The sequence below is a fragment of the Pecten maximus genome, chromosome 6, assembly GCF_902652985.1.
Source record: "Pecten maximus chromosome 6, xPecMax1.1, whole genome shotgun sequence".
NCBI lineage: Eukaryota > Metazoa > Mollusca > Bivalvia > Pectinida > Pectinidae > Pecten > Pecten maximus.
This window is the reverse complement of record NC_047020.1, coordinates 11673919-11699098: the sequence shown is the minus strand read 5'-3', so window position 1 is coordinate 11699098 and position 25180 is coordinate 11673919. Positions and strand designations below refer to the sequence as shown.

The window sequence follows — 25180 nt, the reverse complement described above, 5'->3', positions numbered from 1 at the left end:
GTCGTCCTTACCTCCTAAGTACCTGATCTGTTACAGTCCTGTTATGTCATCCTTACCTCCTGAGTACCTGATCTGTTACAGTCCTGTTATGTCGTCCTTACCTCCTAAGTACCTGATCTGTTATAGTCCTGTTATGTCGTCCTTACCTCCTAAGTACCTGATCTGTGACAGTCCTATTATGTCGTCCTTACCTCCTAAGTACCTGATCTGTTATAGTCCTGTTATGTCGTCCTTACCTCCTAAGTACCTGATCTGTTACAGTCCTGTTATGTCGTCCTTACCTCCTAAGTACCTGATCTGTTACAGTCCTGTTATGTCGTCCTTACCTCCTAAGTACCTGATCTGTTACAGTCCTGTTATGTCGTCCTTACCTCCTAAGTACCTGATCTGTGACAGTCCTGTTATGTCGTCCTTACCTCCTAAGTACCTGATCTGTTACAGTCCTGTTATGTCGTCCTTACCTCCTAAGTACCTGATCTGTTACAGTCCTGTTATGTCGTCCTTACCTCCTAAGTACAAGTCTTTAGGTTTGTTGTCAAATACAGCCTCACTGCTGCTTTCTTCCTTCTCTTGTTGTACCTCCTCTTCCCCCTCTAACTCTCTCTCTCCATCCCCTTTCTCTCCTTCTCCTTTCTCTCCTTCCTCCTCTAACTCCTCTTCTTCCTCTTCCTCACTCGACTCCGAGTCTGTCTGATACCCAGAGGCTGTATCTTCCTCCGGCTCTGAGGCGTCGTCTACCTCCTCGATATTGATCTGGGGACCATCCTCTGATACTGGTGGAACAGAGTGTTTATGGAGGTTTTTCTTTGAGCTGCTCTTCCTGTAATGTATAGTGATGTCCATGTCATTACAATTAATGGATACAGAAAAAATAATTCAATAATATGATGTCACATCTATGTAAAAGATATCTTTTATTTTCTATGTCAATGTAGATCCAGTTTTAAACCTTAAAAGTGAATGTGAAGTGTTTTAATTTAAGATAGATAGCATGTCAAATAGTGTTTATGCTAGAATCTTTATAGGGACACATACTCCTCAACAGGATACACATAAATACATCATTACATCTACCTGAACAGGACAAATTTACATCCAATTGGCTACATAGTTTACAGGATACATTAAAACAGTCGGAGTATTATATATAGCTTCAATAAAAGAATGTATTTAAATGCTTATGAATATTTATTCTCTTTTGAAACAAACCTCCTAAATGGCCCACTGAAGGCAGGAACCGCACATATACACAGGATACGGGCATTACAGCCCGGTACAGGTGTGTTCAGGGTAACGATCGGCTCTGGCTGGAGACTCAACAGACACATGTGACCAACATATCCATCGCTATTACACACCCACACATCACGGTAACCACTGTTGTTGAGGCCGTCAATTGGGGCTGCACAGGAAAACTGTCAATAAAATGAAAACACTTTTCACCTTCTATGAGATTTATAAAACAGATTTGGTGTTCCAAAAGAGTAAGCATTGTATATAGACATGAAATATTGTACAAGTTAATGTTTTCTATCTACTTTGTTAAAGGAAATAGTTATTGGAGAAGAAAAACTTTGCAACAGTACTGCAAGAGCTTATAATCTCCCCTCCTCATTTAACAAGACTCAACATCTTCACTTATCCTTACATGTCAATTGCCCAAAGCTAGTAATAGCAAACAGTCATAATTCACAATATTTAATATTTCATGACTTTTATGTTATTGAACATGTAGTTCCTCAGACTTTTATTTTTGTTATCATCTTCTTCTCAGAAATACAGGACAGGTAGAAATGAAAGTTGATCTTCACACTTAACTCTAATGTTACCATACCTGCATGCCAGCTCTTGTCTTCGTAATTTGTAACGGCTGCTGAAACTCAGGTGCTCTCTTGTCCGAGAGCAATGCTGTGAAACAGATTGGTTACAAATAAGAAAATTACATTTAGAAATTTATTTCCAGGAAATCACATAGAAAATAGGCATTACAATCCTTGAAGACAATGAAATCAACTTAATTAAGAACACTTAATATTTTAGTTTATATTTTTTTCTTCAAAATTTCTTTTTAAATAGAAGTTTCCCTGCATCAATACAGATTATGAAATATTCAGATTTCAAAATAATAAACAATCAAAATAGGTACTTTGTTTTATTCAATTAAGCATTGATGTCATTTTTTTTAGTTTCATCGGGGTATGAAACAAATTTTGTTTGCAAACTGTATGAATCCGCGTAATTATTTAGCATTAAAACAATTGAAATTAGCCTTACATAATTTCTGTTTAGCGTCCAGTAAGGTTGACTCCCAGATGGCTCGCTTCTCAGCAGAAGTAAAGCAGATCTCCAGGGGATACACTCCTTCCCTGGGGACAGAGATATATTTGATAAGGGAAGTTAGATACAAGTCATCAACTCAATTAAAAGAGCAGGGAAAATAGCTGGTCACAGAATCATGAAACTTTTAGAAATATTTCCCTATTGTGGTACATGTACTTGTTTCATTCCTTGCAAGAATAGTGATATCATCTACAGTCAAACCTGTCTATAGCGACCGCCCAAGGGGAGGCAGAAAAACGGTCACTATAGACAGGTTGCCTTTATAAACAGGTCAAAATTATTGCACCAACCAATTTACTTAAACCTGCCATAAAAAATTGTCATTGAACAGGGCATTCAGAAGACCAGTCAGAAGTTAAATAAATGCATAAACTTTATAAATCTGAAGGGTTTAATATTCAATGATTTGTGGACCCAAACACAAAATATAACTCAAAATGGTCTTATGGATAATTTTTTTTAAATATTTTGTTCTGAAATAATGCTATATGTATCTATCAAATTATCTCCCTTTCTTTCATAAATAAAGAAAAAGAATACACAATAATTAATAAATTAATTATATTTGTGTTACTACTAATTATTTTGTGTTATAGTCTTACTTCTTAAAACCAAAATATTTTGTTTTCTGACCCAAATTGAAATCCGGATATTTGTGTCAGTTTATGACTTTTTATTAGTATTGACTAATTAAAGATGGCGGCAGTACAAACGCTAGTACCGACAGCTAAGATTAAGAAAGGCATTATTGGCTTTCATGTGAGTAAATCTTGTTGACAGATATGACCAGTGTTTGTTATTGAAGTGATGTATCCTAGTTGTAATCACAAAATTAACTGACCGTGTCAAATGAAGCCACCTGTGCACAGTTGTAATGTAATACCGACACGCATGGTGACCCGACTCCTCTCTTACAGAGCCCCAGGCCAGGGCAGCTACAGTAATTATAGGCTAACAGGTGGTAGGGGTCTTTTGTTTATATACTCAGGCCAGGGTTGTGGTGGTCCTTTGTTTGTATAATCAAGCCAGGGTCGATGTGTCTGAATTTTCCGGGGATTTTATGAGGGATGACTGCCGAGAGCAGAAGATGGCCTACAGAAATCGGTCGCTATAGAAAACAAATTAGCGACCGCCGTTCCGAAATCACCGGTCGTTAGCCACATTAGACAGGTAGTCGCTATACAGAGGGTCGTTATATAGTAAAATCTCACGGGGAATCTTAAAACCGGTCGTTATAGACAGGCAGTCGTTATATACAGGGGGTCGTTAGAGCAGGTTTGACTGTATAAATATTGTTTGGAATTTCACAGTAATCTATCATCAATTATCTAGAAAGTATAGTATTTCTCTTTGCCACGTATCAATAATTGGAATTTGAACAACTGTATTGAGCACAAATCTGTATCAACATAAGTAAAACTGGACATTGGTATGTGCTGTTCATGGTATAACAACCACGACAGCACACACCGGCCCAACACAGCCCATGCACCTCGGATCTTCACCTGAGGATACGTGGCCGGCACTCTGAGCTATCACAACCCGAGCCAGGCCATATACTTACTGTGTTGTGACTAGAATTTCCATTTTATTTGAATCTAAAGTTGGACTTCGTATGCAAACTTCAGAAAGTTGTTTATTTAAAGATGCCAGCATCTCCTTAGTGACATCATCAAGACTCTGAAACACACGATACAGAACTTGAAAATACATTATTCAATAAGGACTTTTATACCTCATAGTAAAAATAAATAAACACTGAAATATTAAGGCTTATGTGTGGGATATATAAAAGAAACTTGTATCATTAATTAACCTCAGGATGGAAGAACATAAAGGTTGATGGCTTTTCAACAATACTGTATAAGATTTTCGGTTTGCAAAATCTACGTCATATAATATCAAAGTAAATGCAGCAATTTTTACAAACAGTCAGAACTTATTTATTTCCAATTATGTGGTCAGACCAATTGAATTAGAAATACATGTACAATTGATCTTTCTCACTCTTTTAAATACATTACTATGTGGTCAGATCAATTGAATTAGAAATACGATTGATCTTTCTCTTTTAAATACAGATTGAGCAAGTGTTGTAGGCTTATAATATGGTGGTATTTATATTTTTAGCAAATATTCCCCGTTATCATGTACAAAACTTCATTTAAACTAAACAAAATAGGCTGGCTAATCATCAATTATCTCCGAGCCTGCTAATTGTTCAATTTTGTCGAAAATCTAAAAAAAAAATAATTGAAATGTATAATGTCACTTTTACTAGCTATAATTTTTGAAGATTTCTTTTGTTTTACATTGTTTCACCAAATTTTTTCGAAGAAAAGTATGTGTTTTTATTCTAATAGCAGAAAATGTGTGACATACTATAATTTTCTCTAACTTTTTCCCTCTTATTTTTTAAAGGTATAAATTTTCACATTTTAATTCTTTGGAAAACAGATCTCTTTACAAATAACAGTCTTGATAACAATCTCTAAAAGCACAATGTTAACAGTGAGATTAACAGTAATAAGTACGTACAGAATGTGGGTAATTAAGTTTATTGGTCATGTCTGAAATCTCCGTCAGGATGTTGATGTCTTCCTCTAGTTGATCAGGGTCCAGGGAAGGCTTCTTACTGGGCGGAATCTGACCTGGAAATGTATGACACTCATTAAAAATAAAATATTTTGGACTCAATTTTTGTTATAAAGCACACACTTACTCCTGTTTCCACTCTGCTGTTATCGGAGAATCTGTGCACGAATAGCTAACATCTTTGTCAAAAACTGGTCAGAATATTTAAACAAGAGATCCCAGAGGGATCTTGGCGCCCACCATTGAATGATCTTTAAAGGTTCCATGTCAGATTGATCTTTTCTCTACTTTTCCCTTCCTCTAAGTCTTACTAATCTGTGTAAATTCAGAAACAGCCCTCTAGTACTTTTCAAACAAGGGTAACCTATATATAAAATTTAAGATTTGGTGATAATGGCTCTCTGTTGTTTTCGGATTGGTCCCAAAATGCAACACCAGGGACCAAGGGGAACCTACATATGAAATTTCAGGAAGATCCCTTCAGTACCTTCTGTAAAATAGCGATAACAAACTTCAATTGTCAAAATACAAGATGGCTGCCTGTCGGGCAGGTTGTTTTCTGACTGGTCTCAAAATCCAATATGCATAACTAGGCACAGAGGGCAACCTACAAATGAAATTTCAGAAAGATCCCTTCAGCAATTTCTGAGAAATAGCGATAACAAACTTCAATTGTCAAAATCCAAGATGGCTGCCTGTCGGCCATGTTGTTTTCCGCCGATAGGTCTCAAAATGCAATATGCATAACTAGGCACCAAGGGGAACCTACATATGAAATTTGAGAAAGATCCCTTCAGTACTTTCTCAGAAATAGCGATAACAATCTTCAATTGTCAAAATACAAGATGGCTGCCTGTCGGCCATGTTGTTTTCCGATTGGTCTCAAAATGCAATATGCATAACTAGGCACCAAGGGGAATCTACATATGAAATTTGAGAAAGATCCCTTCAGTACTTTCTCAGAAATAGCGATAACAAACTTCAATTATCAAAATCCAAGATGGCTGCCTGTCGGCCATGTTGTCTTCCGATTGGTCTCAAAATGCAATATGCATAACTAAGTACCAAGGGGAGCCTACATATGAAATCTGAGAAAGATCCCTTGAGTACTTTCTCAGAAATAGCGAAAACAAACTTCAATTATCAAAATCCAAGATGGCTGCCTGTCGGCCATGTTGTTTTCCGATTGGTCTCAAAATGCAATATGCATAACTAAGTACCAAGGGGAGCCTACATATGAAATTTGAGAAAGATCCCTTCAGTACTTTCTCAGAAATAGCGATAACAAACTTCAATTATCAAAATCCAAGATGGCTGCCTGTTGGCCATGTTGTCTTCCGATTGGTCTCAAAATGCAATATGCATAACTAAGTACCAAGGGGAGCCTACATATGAAATCTGAGAAAGATCCCTTCAGTACTTTCTCAGAAATAGCGATAACAAACTTCAATTATCAAAATCCAAGATGGCTGCCTGTCGGCCATGTTGTTTTCCGATTGGTCTCAAAATGCAATATGCATAACTAGGCACCAAGTGGAACCTACATATGAAATTTGAGAAAGATCCCTTCAGTACTTTCTCAGAAATAGCGATAACAAACTTCAATTGTCAAAATCCAAGATGGCTGCCTGTCGGCCATGTTGTTTTCCGATTGGTCTCAAAATGCAATATGCATAACTAGGCACCAAGGGGAACCCACATATGAAATTTGAGAAAGATCCCTTCAGATTTATCTATCTCCGCTTCGATTGGAAAAATCGGCAAGTTTCAACGAGGTGAATACAAAGGTCCGCTCTGATTTGTCAAAAACGAAAAACTTATATTTTCACTGCAAAATCTTATATTTTCACTGCCCATCGCCGCAGTGAAAATATAAGTGTTATTAGTTCGATAATTTTCTATATTTTTTACTGGCAAAAATGCAATAAATGTGTTCATTCATTTTTTGTTTTTGAGTATGTTGTTGAAGTGTCTTAAATAGATACATAAAAATTAATGAAAATGTGGAAACAAAAGTATTTCCCTAAACTATATTTTAGCACAGATAACATCACTGTACAGTCCTATAGTCTGTTTTATGAAATGAAATTACCGCTACCATACTACGTACCATACTACCATACTACCATAACTACCAATACTTACTCTTGACTATTTCTATGTTGTCCAGTCCCACCCGAAGCCAAACTTTGTGTTTAATGTTCTCTGCATATTCATTTCCAGTCGGAGATTTCCTGCCAAGAAAACATTATCTCAATAACAAATATCCGATATTTACTGAAAATTGAAGCCACAGGGAGGAACTGTGGGAATTATACTTACAGGATTACAGTGACTTTGGGAGATATGCTTACAGGATTACAGAGACTTTGGGGAGATATACTTAAAGGATTACAGAGACTTTGGGGAAATATACTTACAGGATTACAGAGACTTTGGGGAGATATACTTACAGGATTACGGAGACTTTGAGAGATATACTTACAGGATTACAGAGACTTTGGGGAGATATACTTACAGGATTATAGAGACTTTGGGAGATATACTTACAGGATTACAGAGACTTGGGGAAATACTTACAGGATTATAGATACTTTGGGGAGATATACTTACAGGATTACAGAGACTTTGGGAGATACACTTACAGGATTACAGAGACTTTGGGGAGATATACTTACAGGATTACAGAGACTTTGGGAGATACACTTACAGGATTACAGAGACTTTGGGAGATACACTTACAGGATTACAGAGACTTTGGGAGATATACTTACAGGATTACAGAGACTTTGAGAGATACACTTACAGGATTACAGAGACTTGGGTAAATACTTACAGGATTACAGAGACTTTGGGGAGATGTACTTACAGGATTACAGAGACTTTGGGAGATACACTTACAGGATTACAGAGACTTTGGGAGATACACTTACAGGATTACAGAGACTTTGCGGGTAACTGGTCCACCACGCCTCTTCACGCTGCTGAATATGACCAGGTCAGAAAATATCCATATACAACATTGGTCCTTTTTAGTCTGTAAAATACAACCCATCAGTTTTTCTATAAATTTAGCAGAGCATACATGTTGCCATCACTAAAAATTTATTATTTCAATAATTTTTATATCATATGAGATCTTCTTGAATCTTTTAGGGTTAACTTTGTGATAACAGTCAAGTTCATCACATAGATATGTAGACCATGTACTCCCATCAGAGTCAGAAAAGAAATGGCCATCACTCTCACAGTTCCTATGAGCAGGGAAACTCAAATGAAATTGATATGAAAATAATCTATACAGGAAGAATCTTTAACATTCTAACCATAACTACCATAGATCAAGGAGTCCAAACAGAATCATTTATTTTCATTAAACTTAAGTACATTTATTCTTGCATTACCATTTTTCTCTTAGCTGATAATATTTCCAATATAGAATACATTCATATTGATTGCTTGATTTATTAAAATTTGTTTCATGATTTTAAAAGTTGTTGGATTGACTCTTGCTTGAGTGAAATATCACAGGCCAATATATGTGCTATATTGCTGTAAAAGTCGAGGTAAATTGTAAACAAAAAGATTCATTGGACAGCCTTTGACTCGCCACTTACCAGGATCTGAACCATGTCATGCTTGAGGTACTGTCTGTCTGGTGCCACCAACTGTAAACAAGAATTCAAAATGTCAGCATACAAGGGGGGTGAGCATTAAAAAAATGTGTACACTAAGAGCAGGAACAGTGACCTTGTCCTACTGATCTGATGTAGGACAGGAACAGTGACCTTGTCCTACCGATCTGATGTAGGTCAGGAACAGTGACCTTGTCCTACTGATCTGATGTAGGACAGGAACAGTGACCTTGTCCTACTGATCTGATGTAGGACAGGAACAGTGACCTTGTCCTACTGATCTGATGTAGGACAGGAACAGTGACCTTGTCCTACTGATCTGATGTAGGACAGGAACAGTGACCTTGTCCTACTGATCTGATGTAGAAGAGGAACAGTGACCTTGTCCTACTGATCTGATGTAGAAGAGGAACAGTGACCTTGTCCTACTGATCTGATGTAGGACAGGAACAGTGACCTTGTCCTACTGATCTGATGTAGGACAGGAACAGTGACCTTGTCCTACTGATCTGATGTAGAAGAGGAACAGTGACCTTGTCCTACTGATCTGATGTAGGACAGGAACAGTGACCTTGTCCTACTGATCTGATGTAGGACAGGAACAGTGACCTTGTCCTACTGATCTGATGTAGGACAGGAACAGTGACCTTGTCCTACTGATCTGATGTAGGACAGGAACAGTGACCTTGTCCTACTGATCTGATGTAGGACAGGAACAGTGACCTTGTCCTACTGATCTGATGTAGAACAGGAACAGTGACCTTGTCCTACTGATCTGATGTAGGACAGGAACAGTGACCTTGTCCTACTGATCTGATGTAGGACAGGAACAGTGACCTTGTCCTACTGATCTGATGTAGAACAGGAACAGTGACCTTGTCGTAATGAACATTGTCCTACTTTATGTCACCAGCGCCATCTCATACAGGACAGAAGATTAACTGATTTCTATTGATATACATCGTCACTAGCATTCCAACATCTAAGGCACTGAATAGTTTTCAGAACACTGTTATAATAATATATTATGTAAGATGAATACCTTCATTAAATGTCACCTTATATCGCCAAGAAGCAGTAAATATAAAACAAATATATCATTGTCTATATATCTAACGTTATGGATAAATGGATCTTATTTAGTGTTGGTAGTAAACAGGAGGCTTACCGGGGACATGTCCGGGACAAGCAGCTCGAGCTTCTTGAGTGTGCTCTGTTGGTCCTCCTCATGTTGGCTCTCATTCACCGTACCCAGCTTGATGGCGAAGTTGTGCATCACTCGCTCTGCCTCCTTCAGTAGTGGGAAATCGGGGTGGTCATGGGGTGTGTTCTCAATCAGACGCTAAAACAAGAAACAGGGAATGCAGTAAGAACATGGGCTGTAGAGGAAAAGTTATCAAAATTCTAACATCTATATAATGCAACAGCATTTGTGTACGATATGCTGACTCAACTTGTTCAAAGAAAGAAAAGGAAATTCTGAATTACATAGAGAATTTTACTTATGGAATATCACAGACTCACAGAGGGAATTAATTTCAACATAAGTTTGATAGGATAACTCTGTTGATCCATTAGACTTTACCATATATGTATATATTAAATACGTAACTTCTCTGCAATAATTATGTATCATAAAACTGATTTTAAAACAGCAATATGCCATGGAGGGTCTTACCTGTATGAGAAGTTCATAGCGTGGAATTCGCTGGATAGGACGGACGATAAGGTCTTTCATTGACAATTTACTCCCACTGTCTCTCTGACATTGCTAAAACCAGGAAGACACCATTAGAAACCAACAGGAAAAGCATACAAAACCCTTCAGGGGTCTGGTAACACTCATACATAGAGTACTGCAATTTCCTACATATTACCTGAACCAAAGTATAGCTCACGGGATGCAAACTAATGCATTTTTGAGCATTTTTAATTTCGCATAACCCACTGAAAGATTGCTAGCGGGTAATACAACAATTTACAATTATGCGTGTATGCATTTATTTAATGTACGTGAATCTATCAGATTTTGTATTCTCCATCATTCTGTTTTCATATAGCCACAAACAGTGAACACTGTCTTGTAACAATGTACAAACCTTTAAGTTAAGGAGTAATGGTCAAACAAAGTCTTGTAACAATGTGCAGAGCTTTAAGTTAAGGAGTAATGGTCAAACTAAGTCTTGTAACAATGTACAAACCTTTAAGTTAAGGAGTAATGGTCAAACAAAGTCTTGTAACAATGTACAGAGCTTTAAGTTAAGGAGTTAGTCTTGTAACATTTTTTAAACACAGCACTAATCTAAGTTATTGAATTTCAGTCATATAAAGTCACAATATAACAGTTTTACATGCAGATCTAGCTAACATGGCTTGTCTACACAAAGTCTCGTAAAAGTTTTACACCAAGAATTAAGCTAACATGGCTTGTCTACACAAAGTCTTGTAAAAGTTTTACGCAAAGAATTAAGCTAACATGGCTTGTCTACACAAAGTCTTGTAAAAGTTTTACACCAAGAATTAAGCTAACAAACATGGCTTGTCTACACAAAGTCTTGTAAAAAAAGTTTTACACACAGAATTAAGCTAACATGGCTTGTCTACACAAAGTCTTGTAAAAGTTTTACACCAAGAATTAAGCTAACATGACTTGTCTACACAAAGTCTTGTAAAAGTTTTACACCAAGAATTAAGCTAACAAACATGGCTTGTCTACACAAAGTCTTGTAAAAAAAAGTTTTACACACAGAATTAAGCTAACATGGCTTGTCTACACAAAGTCTTGTAAAAGTTTTACACCAAGAATTAAGCTAACAAACATGGCTTGTCTACACAAAGTCTTGTAAAAAAAAGTTTTACACACAGAATTAAGCTAACATGGCTTGTCTACACAAAGTCTTGTAAAAGTTTTACACCAATAATTAAGCTAACAAGCATGGCTTGTCTACACAAAGTTTAGTAAAAAAAGTTTTACACCAAGAATTAAGCTAACATGGCTTGTCTACTCAAAGTCTTGTAAAAGTTTTACACAAAGAATTAAGCTAACAAGCATGACTTGTCTACACAAAGTCTAGTAAAAAAAAAGTTTTACACACAGAATTAAGCTAACATGGCTTGTCTTCACAAAGTCTCGTAAAAGTTTTACACACAGAGCTAAGCTAACATGGCTTGTCAACACAGTCTAATAAAAGTTTTACACAAAGAATTAAGCTAACATGGCTTGCCTACACAAAGTCTTGTAAAAGGTTTACACACAGAACTAAGCTAACAAGCATGGCGTGGTCTAAGAAGATTTTACAGCAGTGATACATAAAGCACCTTGAAGTTAATTACTGCTGGGTCCTGTAAGATTTTTATGGCAGTGCTGTGACCCATAGCACTAAGCTAACCAGGCCTTATACAGCTTAACTCTTGTAACACAAACTAGGACAGTGACATAATGAATTTATTGGTAAATAGAAACAAAAGTCTAATCTCTAGCCCATCTCTACTTATACTGTAGAACATAACAAGGAATTATCTCCACTTCCATCACTACAGAGAGACATAAAACTGAATTCTCCACTGATCAGCTTCTCAGTTCCTCACCCACATACACGTGTCTTCTACCCCAGTCACATACACAGACTTTCAGTATTATGTATGTATTTCTGTAAAAAAACTGGCTTTTCTGATCTTCTAGTTTAGAATTTTATGTCTACAATAAGCTCTAAATTTGTTTCAGATTGTAAATTTACTTTATGTATATCATGATTTCTCACAACTAATTATACATAAACTTTTATCATTATATAACAAGAAATAAAACAACTATTAAAGATGAGGTAAAACCGCTGGAGACGAGGCAATGGAAGCTGGTAATATTACTCTGCAGAACAAAATAACACATACAAACAAGACAAGGTAGACTAGACGCCTATCAAAACATTCAACAATATCATGATAATACATTTTGTACACAGTTTTGAAAAAAGTGAAGCTGAAATATGATGTCCTCATTTAAGACTTGGGTAAATTGTTCTTCATTTGACCAGAGAAAAGTGACAGTGTTTGATGATAAAAAAACAACTTTGTTACTTCATTTTATTCCTGATTTACAATCTTTCGTTTTTTTCGCACTGGAACCATTTGCACTATTTGTAGTTTATCTACATTGGTTTCTATGGCAATCATTGTTGGTGCACTAATTCATCATTCAGCTGATCTGTTTTAATTTGGTTTTGCACTTAAGTGTGTCAAATTGAGTATGTTTACAGTAATACTTTATTGTTGCTGAAATTTGGTTGTTCCTGATTTCGTTATTTCCTTAATTGGCTGTTTATTGGAATAATGAAGAAATAAACTCTCCAAATATCAAAATTCATAGTGTAACTTTAATTTTGTAAAGTGTAACTTCAATTTTGTAATTTGAAATAAATATTGTAAATCCAGAAAAATGATCTCTGTAACTGGGTTATGGAGTATCCTGCTAATTGGTTGTCCTTGTTTGGTCTGATGACATAATGTTTATAGACCTGTTGAGTTTATACCCACTGTGGTAATGATATGTATAAGTGGACAAAGAACTATACAGAGGCTAATCCCATCATTACATATAGACCAAAACATTCTCAGACATTGTCAAGTCCCTACCATTAATACTTTATAACCGGCAACACCTATTACTAAACGTTTCTCCACTGTTAACCATATCTGGATGTAAAATTATGCTGTGTTATGGAATATGTCATTCCTTCACTAATTGGGACTTCAGATTAAAGTAGGTCCATAAAGCTCCTGAAGTCCTACTGAATTATAGTTAGGACCGTTTTCTGTAACATTGATCATGATTAGACATGGATCACACACAAAGCTAAAGTGAAATGGGAAAGCACTTTCCTGCCTGCAATTACACAGTGAGACATTAAATTAAGAACTATCTATATAGAGGTCAACTAACTTTCACCATGCACATATTATATATAAACATTTTCAACAGCCGAATTTGCTCAGCTTGCAATCTGACACAGTTAAACTACTCTAATAAATTGTTTTTAATGAGCTCAGAGATGAAAACATCAGCACTGTTAATTAAGAGTTTTCCGAGTATGAATCTGAGCCTGGTTAAAGAATCCAAAGGAATGCTGGCTCCATTTCTCTGTCACTGTAAGCTACACAGACTGAACATTGTCATTTGTCTAAGTATTTAAGTAGACAACATGGCAACAAAAAGGTCCCATAGGCTTGTACAGAATGACATGGAATGGCTTTAACCAGAACAAATACTAGCATAAATAAATACCCAATTCATGACAAAAGAAATTTCTAAGACTTAGATAAGCTTGATAATTTGACTCACATTGACATGTCCCGAAAAGAGATGCTACCAGTATCTGACAACTTCAATATCCCAAACCTGTGGAGCAGTATTCCATTACTCAAACCTGATGACTCAATTTATAGCACCTTGCCATGGAGTACTAAAGTAACATTTCTGTCATCGATATCCAACTGCTCTGATTTATCCAAAGTCCGAGGCCATTCTTACTAAAATCCTCATGGTAACACTAAACATTAGATCCAAGCTCAAGGTAGTCCACAGCCCATCGTACCTAAAAACCTACAGTAGTCTCTTACCATTTCCCCCCACGATAAAAATGCAGCTGTGGTTGAGTAAATTTAGCCTAAGAATATGTAATCTCGTCTCCCCCGTAATTAATTATAACGAGCATCTACTTCTAACACAGCTTAGCCTGCTGTCTTGTAACTTTGGTCCAAATTCTCCACACCTACATGAACACATCAGTAGTAAACATCAAAGCACAGCCAAGACATAGTAAATTGGATATAAAGAATCCTTAAAAAAAAAGTCTACTACAGTAGCAGCCATATTTTTCAATCTGCAAAGAATTTTCGAAGGTGTATATTGTATAACATGCTTTGACTTTTATTTAAACATGAATTGACTTCTACTCTAATCTGTGGAGCATGAATACAGGCCTTGATCGTATAGTGACTTACATTGAAATTTACAGTTGATTTTTTATCCTCAAGATCAGTAAGTATCCAGGCATCACATACTATTGTATTGTATTGTAGCATTAAAGAAATGAAGCTAAATACACAGACTGGATCATATTTGTTTTTGGTATAAAGCTGGTTTAAAATCAATGAAGTGAAACTTCTGGTCACAGTGACCTACATGCCGAACGATGATTAATTAAAACGAAGATGAAACTGTATATATAAAGTTAGAAGAGTCTGAAAATAGCATCAAAGAAATTCAGACATAAATATTTTGTTTATCAACAAAATCTTGTAGGGACAGCAAACTCTTACTACTGTATATATCACGAGGGAGGGATATCAATAAATGTTGGCTTTTTTTTTGCATTTTTTTGTTCCTTTATTATACAAATACTACTGATAGCACATTGCACAGTAATTATAAGTAAGGTTGATTAATAATATATGATAAATGAACTACAGAGCATATAAAAACCTTCCATGTCAGTCATTCAGTAATTACAACAGATACATGACCTGACCATGTGGACCAGTGTAACAGGGATGTGGGCTGCAGCTGCCGGTTACTTTTCTCACCTCTAGAAACTTTTGCACTGATGACTTGGTCTGCAGGGCATTTTCTATAACCTTTCCAGAGGTTCTGTAGTTTTCCACAAACGACAGATAGCTATCAACCACTGTCTGCTTTGAAAACTGCAACAAGAAGATGCCACCAAAATAGTTCTTTTAATCAGAATGACTATCTACATGATGTCTATGGTAACCTTTTTACTACGTACATCAAAACCAGCCCGGTCTCTGTGTTCACCAGCCGATCGCTGTATCGCAAGGCATAAACAGGTCTATCTTGTGTTTGTTCAAGTTTGTTTTCTTATCTAATATGTACAAGTATCACAGACAAAAACACTTGATATAATTATACTTATTGCTAATGAGTATATATATCAGTCTGGCTACAGTGAGTCTCCCACTGTAGGCTTATTATACCTTTGATTCTCGGTCAAATGATACATAAAATTCATTCCAGACTTGACACTTTCTTCATAAAGAAACATTTAAAGTAATCAAAATTATTTCATTAAACCAATTTCTCATTTCTACCTCATACAATATCAACATAATGATGATTATTTAGACTCAGATGATGACTAAATGGTGATGATGATTAAGACGATGATGATTTAGATAATTATTATATACAAGCATAATGAGAATTATTCAGAATTAGATGGTAATCATTAAGATGATGATGAGATGGCTAAACTTAAGACAATTTTGATGATGATGAGATGACGATTTAAACTAGAACTGTCGCCCGGATGGCTGACTAATACTCCTGCAATCTGCACGAGTCAATGGTAAATTGGAACTCTTAATTAGAGGCTAATTAAGATAACCCAGTAATATAGTGACCAGTTGCCATAGCAACCATAATTTTGAGATAAAGAAAGTGGCATGCACATCTACACATGGTCCTCTATATTTGTGTGAAGTTTCATCGAAATCGGCCCTTCAGTTTAGGAGGAGTTGTCCGGACAAACTTAAAGTTATGGTTCTTATCAGAAAACATGTTTATAGTGACCAGTTGCCATAGCAACCATAATTTTGAGAAAAAGAAAGTGGCATGCACATCTACATATGATCATTAATATGTGTATGAAGTTTCATTGGAATCGGCCCATCGGTTTAGGAGGAGTTGTACGGACAAAATGTGTCTACAGACAGACGGACGGACGGACAGACAAACCTGATTCCAGTATACCCCCCCTAACTTCGTTGCGGGGGTATAATGATTGACATCATTTAGATGAAGATGAAATGATGATTTCGATGATTAAGATCATTTAGATGATGATGATTAGAGGATACTTACAATGCCTATGATGATATTTCCTATGGTGCTGGTTTTGGTGTCCCACTTGGCCCATACATTCTCCAGGAAGTCTAGGTATATGGTGTGATGAGTAAGTATCTCCGGGATCATGTAGAAGATATTATCCACGACTGCTTCGTCTATATTACTTGACACTTTCAATGGGGTCATGTATTTCTGTAATAGTTAGAAATTGATCAATTGATTTTACATAAAACATCATCATATACATGTATACCACTCTGAATTAAAACTCATTCCAATAGTTTCCAAAGTGAAAAGTAAACAAGAGGCCCAAGGGCCATAATGATCACCAGGGTTTTGAAATATTCTGTCAATTTGACCCTTTTTACCCCAACCATCAGCCCCTGGGGTCAGTCGGGCCAACATTTGCATACCATCAAACTGCCTTCCAAAACTGCTCATTCTAAGTTAGAATTGATTCCAAAAGATATCCAACAAATGATAGTCTAAAATGTGGTTTCCTTATATAAACTATAGTAAAGTTAACCTCCCCAGCGTCAAACACGAGACCCTAGAGTCATAAAATTCACACATGTTGTAAAGCAACTTCAGAACTTTCCATTTATGAAGAGTATTTGATTCCACCATATTTGGGTCTTGAGAAGAAGATTTTTTGAAATTTCAGTCAATTTTACCCCTTTTGGCCCCGTCCCTCAGTCCCTTGGGGGATGTAGAGACCTTATAATTCACACTTTTGGTTGACCTATCGCCATGGAAGGTTTCTGCAAAATTTCATTGAAATTGGTTGAGGGGTTTCTGAGAAGAAGTCAAAAATGTTAATTGTTACAGATGCATGACGGTCGACGAATGACCCATGACATAAAAAGTCGTCCTCAATGTTAACAGGGTTTGAGTTGGTGTGGTATGTGTTACATCTGTTTAACACATTATGGTAATCTAAGGTGTTGAACAGGGATGGGTAACATTCTGCTGTCTTTAAATTAACATCGCTTTCAAAATTATATTTTATCTTGCTTGTAAAATTTACAAGATACATGAACCATTTGTGATGGAATTAACATACATTTTCAAGTGTTCCACAAGGACCATTCTGCTAACATTTGAATTTCAGTGCTAAGAAATAAAATACACTGTCAGCATTTTTGTTGTTTATATAATGAGGCTTGACTTGATAAGAATTGTACATTGAGTGAAAGTTTGTTGTGTAAAAGTGCATTCTATGTATACATACATATGTAAACCCAGTGAGCTATATTAGGCCACAATGACATCATCAGACACACCTGGGGAAGCTCAGGTGGAGTAGACTGATTATGTAACCTTTAATAAACAGGTCTATAGGGCCTGTATAGAACTCTATCATATCTATATTTAGAGCATGTGCAGTGAGTGTACTGAGCGACCTCATGCAGCTAAGGAGCAATTCACATTTGTTGTATACTGTAATATTCTGTATAAAAAAAAAGAAATTCCTTCTACATCATCATGTGCATGGAGCTGAAGTAATCGCATTCATTTGATAAGTGGGTGTCTCATTACTTCCAATTATAATGTACATATATCTGAAGATGGAACACCATGTACAGTTCCAAATAGATAAAGCCAAAACAAAATCACAACGCATTATTATTTATTATATGAAAAATCACATCAAAATTTACATATGAGGGGGGAAATTGAAGTTGATAAGCTTGATGTTAAGTAAGCAAGTTAACTAGTTCATGGCCAAATGCAGGTAGTACAGCAGGGTGGTATATGGATCAGCTCAAACTTGTATAGATATACACGCTTCCATACGGATTGTGTATCTGTCGGTATCTCACAGCACCTAGCTAAAGACATGGTTACAGTCGAGTAAAAAACGACAGACAAAATATTTATGTCGACAATCTGCACGGGGATTTGCTATAAAACAAATTATTTTTACATTCATTAGTTCCTGTTGAATCTTATGTTGTTTAAACCAGGAGATCAAAATAAAACACTTTTTACACTTTAACAAAATACATTGGACTGTGTTTTATGTGTTTACCATGTCTCTCGGCCTTTTTTATCTCGTTGCTTTAAGTAAACTCTATAAACATTTTAAAACTCGAGAGCTTAGGGTAGCAATGTACCAGCTCCTTGTCTCCTGTATGATTCTTCTAATGTTTGTTATAGGGGTGACATACGTCTAACAGTAGCTCCTATCTTCTATTACACAATAACATAACAACACTGACCACAAAAATTGCAAAAATTCGAACCTAACAGCAGCAGGCAAAACCTGGTGATGTACTATACTGTAATCTATCTAAAAAGCACACGGTTTGCTTACAAATACATTGAGTGTCCTAATTTATCAATACAGATGTGTACGCCTAAATAGTATACACTGTACACGTCATGTCAAATATGGTGGTTTGTTGCTTTAATTTCGCAAACCTTCCTAAGCTGTTATGTTTGATATCTACCTATAGTGGTCTAGCGCTCTCAAAACAAATTTTAGTTATAAGCACTTAAATTCCTGACACTTCATAAATAGTTCCAAGTAAAAAGGTCACCTTACTCAATTGCCTATCAACAAAATAAACTTTAATTTTCTTGAGATCAAAAGGAGGAAATATTATTTAGTTGGGTCTAACCACTGATTTACAATAAATCCAAGGGAGATAACTTGTATACTATGTGTAATGAAGCACAGATGTATATATATATTATTCAACAGTGTCTATAATCCCCATGTCAACTGAAGGTCATTCAGATAGACCTATCCAGCTACAAGTACCCTGTCTGCACCACTGATAATGTACTAAGGAGATATCATGAAACTGCTGGGTCAAACCCTGTCTTGAGCTGTCTGAGTGGACCAGTTGGATGGGGTACCCCCTTGAAGTCACGATTTATACCCTTGTGTAACTGTCAAGGGGAGACGATGATCACTATCAGGATTTAAAGGATCTACCTATAGCTAACTATGACAGCAGTAAATTGGCACTGATCGGTCATACAGGTAGCTGTATTAGTTAGCTATTCCAGATATACCATTTTACATGTTACAGGTAATAACATAGAGATATACCATTTTACATGAAACAGGTATTAACAGAGATATACCATTTTACAGGAAACAGGTAAAATAGTAACTATATTTTATGAATTGAAATACCCAACACTTGGACTACAAAATCGCTTGCACAATACAGTCACAATCAATCAATCTAGCATTCAATATTATAAGTAATACATTTATTTTACCTCTCTTTTTTTTTAATGCAGAAATGGCGAATAACCTATTTTTAAGATTACAAAACCCCTGGGGACTTAAAACCCCTGGGGACTATCTTTCGCTGACAAGGGACTTACTTGACACCTAATTGTGATTTATCATTGGCGCACTATGGAACAAAATTGATACTTTCAGACATTGATAGACTTTTTTACATACCGACTCACTAGAGAAAGAAATGGATAGTTGTTAATTGATTGTGTTCAAGACCCAATGACTATCATTTTAACATAGTTGTTGAATGAACATTATAAAAGTGCTGGTTTATCTTTAAATTTCCACACAATACAGTGGCGACACAACATAACCTTATCGCCACATTAATCCTCGCTATCATCTTAAGGAGACTGTAAGTGTGTTTTAATCTTTACCACAATCCTGATCAATAACTCACCTATACCTAGGATCAATGGTTAAGCTTTGGTCACATAGATTTTTGTAAGGTATTCAAATATTAGCTGATTCCATGTTAGTGACTGGGTAATAGGATTCCTTTCATTTTTTTTTTTTCTAATTTGACATTTTCAATGTATTATGAATACAAAAGGACAAAAGGTTAAAGAGGTCCATATTTGACAGTTTCACAATAAACCTTTGTCTAGATCTCCAGACCTGTAAATTTTAACCTCTAGCATTTGGGATATAAAGGGTTCATACATATTATGTCAAACTATATTCAAGGCCTTTTCAAAGCTTTTTCAATGTCTTAATTAAATATCCAAGGCCCACTTTACACATCATCTAAGTCAGCTTGAGAGGGAACAAGAGAGCAAAAAAGTAACTTATAACTATCCACTTGATTAAAGTACAACTTGACATGGTTATTATTCTTATCAAACATTTATTAAAACAGTAGCGTCTGTAGGGGAGGCGGTAGATTAAGTCGAATCCAAATGATCAGTGGCCAGGGTTTCATTTATCCTAATGAAACCTTAATATTCAAGGATTTTTCAAGGCTGTAGACCATTTGTCAAGGCTTTTCAAAGCCCAGAATGAAATTCGAGGCTTTTCAAGGCCCAAGGTGTAATTCAAGGCTTTTCAAGGCCCAGAATGAAATTCAAGGCTTTCTCAAGGCCCGTGCTAACCCTGAATAGGGCTTTCATGTTGTCTCATTTTGGAAAGAAAATTGGTGAATTGTGAATGACCATGAGTGAAATGAAAATTTGGGAAATGAAAATTAAATATGAAAAAATCAATATCAAACATTAATTGAGCCCATTATCCACTATGGTCATGTGGCAAAGTGGTAACACACTTGTCTTTCACCTAGACCTTATGAGGTTTGACTTTCCGATCGGACATGAAAAGATATGCGGTCAACTGCCCACTACATAGGTTTCCCCCTCAGGTACTGGATTGCCTCTCACACTAAGACCTGTTTGTGCCCTTCCATCCGGCCAGGATTGATTGATAAGTTAATATAACTTGTTTCACAATTAATGATTGCAAATGAATAAAGTCTAATTTTTGCTTTTTTTCAACACCCTAAAACACTGACAAAACCATCTAACAAGCATTTAAAACTATAAGTGAAGTCAATTTTCAAAAGAATATCCCTGAAAATGGAAAGCTGATCATGAAGTTAAAGTGACTATTATACTGTATATAGTCCTGATATAGAATACACTGTAGAAGTATGTTCATTAGTTTAATACTTACATCTTTAAGTTTCTGCAAAGCCTCTACATATTCTTTTTCATTGTGGTAAAATTCTTCAACGATGTGGTATCGTTTGTCCTACAACAGAAAATTCAACACGTATTGTTATAATGACAAAATTCAGTATAATAAATTACAGTACACACAATAACTATACAATTACATTAGATAATTAGCTAATTGACACAAGTCATATAATGGTATGTCTGGAAAGTTTTAATAATAAATTGATAAATGGTGCCAATATTATAATATACTGGTCTTTCATTCGATGAGTAACAGTCCTAATTCAGATGTTTTACATCATTTTAACTGTCGGTCGTTAATTAGCTAATCAACAAGCCTAGGTCATGTGAGATGATTATAATTACTAAAGAAGCATCACAATCTTACCGCTGAATTTTTAGCATTATTAGCAACACCAAAATACCTCAGTTTACAGTAAAGCTGTGATACATTTAATGTAGCTTAGATATTTCAGAGGTTTAAGTTTTGAGATGGCCCCTGTACATATATTTATAAATATCAGCTGATATCTGGAGCAGTTACAGAGACAGAACACAACACACAAGATCTACTTGCCTCACAAACAGTATTTCTCAACCTCTAATTATCAACACTGCCTCACCATTTAACGGCATTTGTTTCTCATCAGTACCAAAAGCAAACTTATTCTTCACCGCCATTCCTCGTGTGTGCGATATTCACCATGCATTCATGTTATGCTCAGTAAATATGTAGACAAGGATGCATTTTACGTGTAATAAACAAGAGAGTGGGCCTCATCTGCAATTCTCAAAATACCACCTACCTTATATCATTAAATAAAAAGTGTACTTGACCTTTGACCTTAACAGATAACCTAATAAGCCACAAAATGTGTTGCACCAATAAATTCTGGAGGATTAATTTGAATTCAGATCGGGGAAAGATCTTATACATGCATGTTCATTGCACATCTCCCAGTCACTTGATTTATTGTTCAGCCACATAATAATTCTATTTATAAAATTTCTCAAAATATAAGATTTATTCTATTATATTATTCATCTTAAGCTTCAGCTGTAACAGACCAGTTTACAATCATTACAATAGCATGACCTTTGACCCCTTAGTGACTTTAACTTTGAGTAATATAGGATAGATAGGTAGACATGTGGATCTGACCAGGAACTCCAAATGGAAGCAAATTGACCAGTAGCAACCTGTACAGTACCATACTAGTACACTGTGTTTAGCCCCGTGCATTTTTCATTACACTCTTCTCCATTCAACAGACTTCAACTCCAAAGACACAATAAACACAGATCCTACATATACCACCTTTTGTGGGCATATTGAATTGCAATTGGCATGGCCGTCATGATCTAGATTTGTATGGCGGGTGTCGTCGTGACCTAGATTTGTATGGCGGGTGTCGTCGTGACCTAGATTTGTATGGCGGGTGTTGTTGTGACTTAGATTTGTATGGCGGGTGTCGTCGTGACCTACATTTGTATGGCATTGTCAGGTATGTATAATTCTATCCATCTATCAAGTATCATTACAAGAATATTCGTATTCATATCTACTGTTGAATACACCTTTTGATACTGATGTACCTTTGTGTCATTGGGTAATTTTGACAAAACTACTGTTTGTTGCACTCTGTATAGCCAATATATATTCATCTATGAAATGTAATGAAAAATGTTTCCGCTGTTAAGTACAGAAGTAAAGATCTGGGACTCCAAAGTTGTACTGTTAATTTATACATGGTTGTGTTTTATGATAACATGGTAACACATACAATTGTCAAGGTTGTGATATGACCTTGAAACCCACCACTGAATGATCATTATTGGTTCTAAACAAGATCTTTTCCATTCTTTAATCTTACCCCTCTTTCCCCTAATCATTTACTAACAAATGGAAACAACCTTACTGGGTAAATGAAGTCTAACAAAGGACTAAAAAGAAATTTCTGAGAAATATCAACTATTCAAATCCAAGATGGCTGCATGTTGTTCAGCATTTATTTTCTCAGTAAGTCTCAAAATCAAGCATGTTAGTGGCCAAAAGATCCATGACGAACTTTCTGAGAAGTCATAACAAATTTCAACTGTAACAAGAACATAAACATCAAGTTTGAGAAATATCCTTTCAGTAGTTCAAAAGAATTAGAGATAGTAATTTTCAATCATCTAAATCCAAGATGGCCACCTGCTCGAATTTTGTTTCCTGATAATTCTCAAAATTGAATGGAAACAACTAGGGACCAAGCTTAAGGGGAACCTACACATAAAGATTGATTACAACTAGGGACCAAGGAGAACCTATACATAAAGATTGATTATACAACTAGAGACCAAGGGGAACCTACACATAAAGATTGATTATACAACTAGAGACCAAGGGGAACCTATACATAAAGATTGATTATACAACTAGGGACCAAGGGGAACCTACACATAAAGATTGATTATACAACTAGGGACCAAGGGGAACCTACACATAAAGATTGATTATACAACTAGAGACCAAGGGGAACCTATACATAAAGATTGATTACAACTAGGGACCAAGGGGAACCTACACATAAAGATTGATTACAACTAGAGACCAAGGGGAACCTACACATAAAGATTGATTACAACTAGAGACCAAGGGGAACCTACACATAAAGATTGATTACAACTAGGGACCAAGGGGAACCTACACATAAAGATTGATTACAACTAGGGACCAAGGGGAACCTACACATAAAGATTGATTATACAACTAGGGACCAAGGGGAACCTACACATAAAGATTGATTATACAACTAGGGACCAAGGGGAACCTACACATAAAGATTGATTACAACTAGAGACCAAGGGGAACCTACACATAAAGATTGATTACAACTAGGGACCAAGGGGAACCTATACATAAAGATTGATTACAACTAGGGACCAAGGGGAACCTACACATAAAGATTGATTACAACTAGGGACCAAGGGGAACCTACACATGAAGATTGATTATACAACTAGGGACCAAGGGGAACCTACACATAAAGATTGATTATACAAATAGAGACCAAAGGGAACCTACACATAAAGATTGATTATACAACTAGAGACCAAGGGGAACCTACACATAAAGATTAATTACAACTAGAGACCAAAGGGAACCTACACATAAAGATTGATTACAACTAGGGACCAAGGGGAACCTACACATAAAGATTGATTACAACTAGAGACCAAGGGAAACCTACACATAAAGATTGATTATACAACTAGAGACCAAAGGGAACCTACACATAAAGATTGATTACAACTAGAGACCAAGGGAAACCTACACATAAAGATTGATTATACAACTAGAGACCAAGGGGAACCTACACATAAAGATTGATTATACAATTAGGGACCAAGGGGAACCTACACATAAAGATTAATTACAACTAGGGACCAAGGGGAACCTACACATAAAGATTGATTACAACTAGAGACCAAGGGGAACCTACACATAAAGATTGATTACAACTAGGGACCAAGGGGAACCTATACACATAAAGATCGATTATACAACTAGGGACCAAGGGGAACCTACACATCAAGATTGATTACAACTAGGGACCAAGGGGAACCTACACATAAAGATTGATTATACAACTAGGGACCAAGGGGAACCTACACATAAAGATTGATTATACAACTAGAGACCAAGGGGAACCTACACATAAAGATTGATTACAACTAGGGACCAAGGGGAACCTACACATCAAGATTGATTATACAACTAGGGACCAAGGGGAACCTACACATAAAGATTGATTACAACTAGGGACCA

General features: G+C 36.1%; 1 protein-coding gene across 1 annotated transcript in view; it reads right to left on the bottom strand.

Annotated features, from left to right (window-relative positions):
* LOC117328970 (rho guanine nucleotide exchange factor 17-like) overlaps positions 1 to 25180 on the bottom strand; it is a 66732-nt gene that overhangs the window by 11400 nt on the left and 30152 nt on the right. The window contains exons 3-16 of the mRNA XM_033886612.1: positions 21362 to 21439; positions 16450 to 16626; positions 15153 to 15269; positions 10249 to 10341; positions 9739 to 9912; positions 8553 to 8603; positions 7869 to 7972; positions 7081 to 7169; positions 4879 to 4991; positions 3905 to 4020; positions 2275 to 2366; positions 1835 to 1908; positions 1210 to 1415; positions 507 to 820 (exon numbers count right to left, since the gene is read on the bottom strand). Coding sequence (XP_033742503.1) covers positions 507 to 820; positions 1210 to 1415; positions 1835 to 1908; positions 2275 to 2366; positions 3905 to 4020; positions 4879 to 4991; positions 7081 to 7169; positions 7869 to 7972; positions 8553 to 8603; positions 9739 to 9912; positions 10249 to 10341; positions 15153 to 15269; positions 16450 to 16626; positions 21362 to 21439 — 1798 coding nt within the window. The remainder of the gene's footprint in view (positions 1 to 506; positions 821 to 1209; positions 1416 to 1834; positions 1909 to 2274; positions 2367 to 3904; positions 4021 to 4878; positions 4992 to 7080; positions 7170 to 7868; positions 7973 to 8552; positions 8604 to 9738; positions 9913 to 10248; positions 10342 to 15152; positions 15270 to 16449; positions 16627 to 21361; positions 21440 to 25180) is intronic.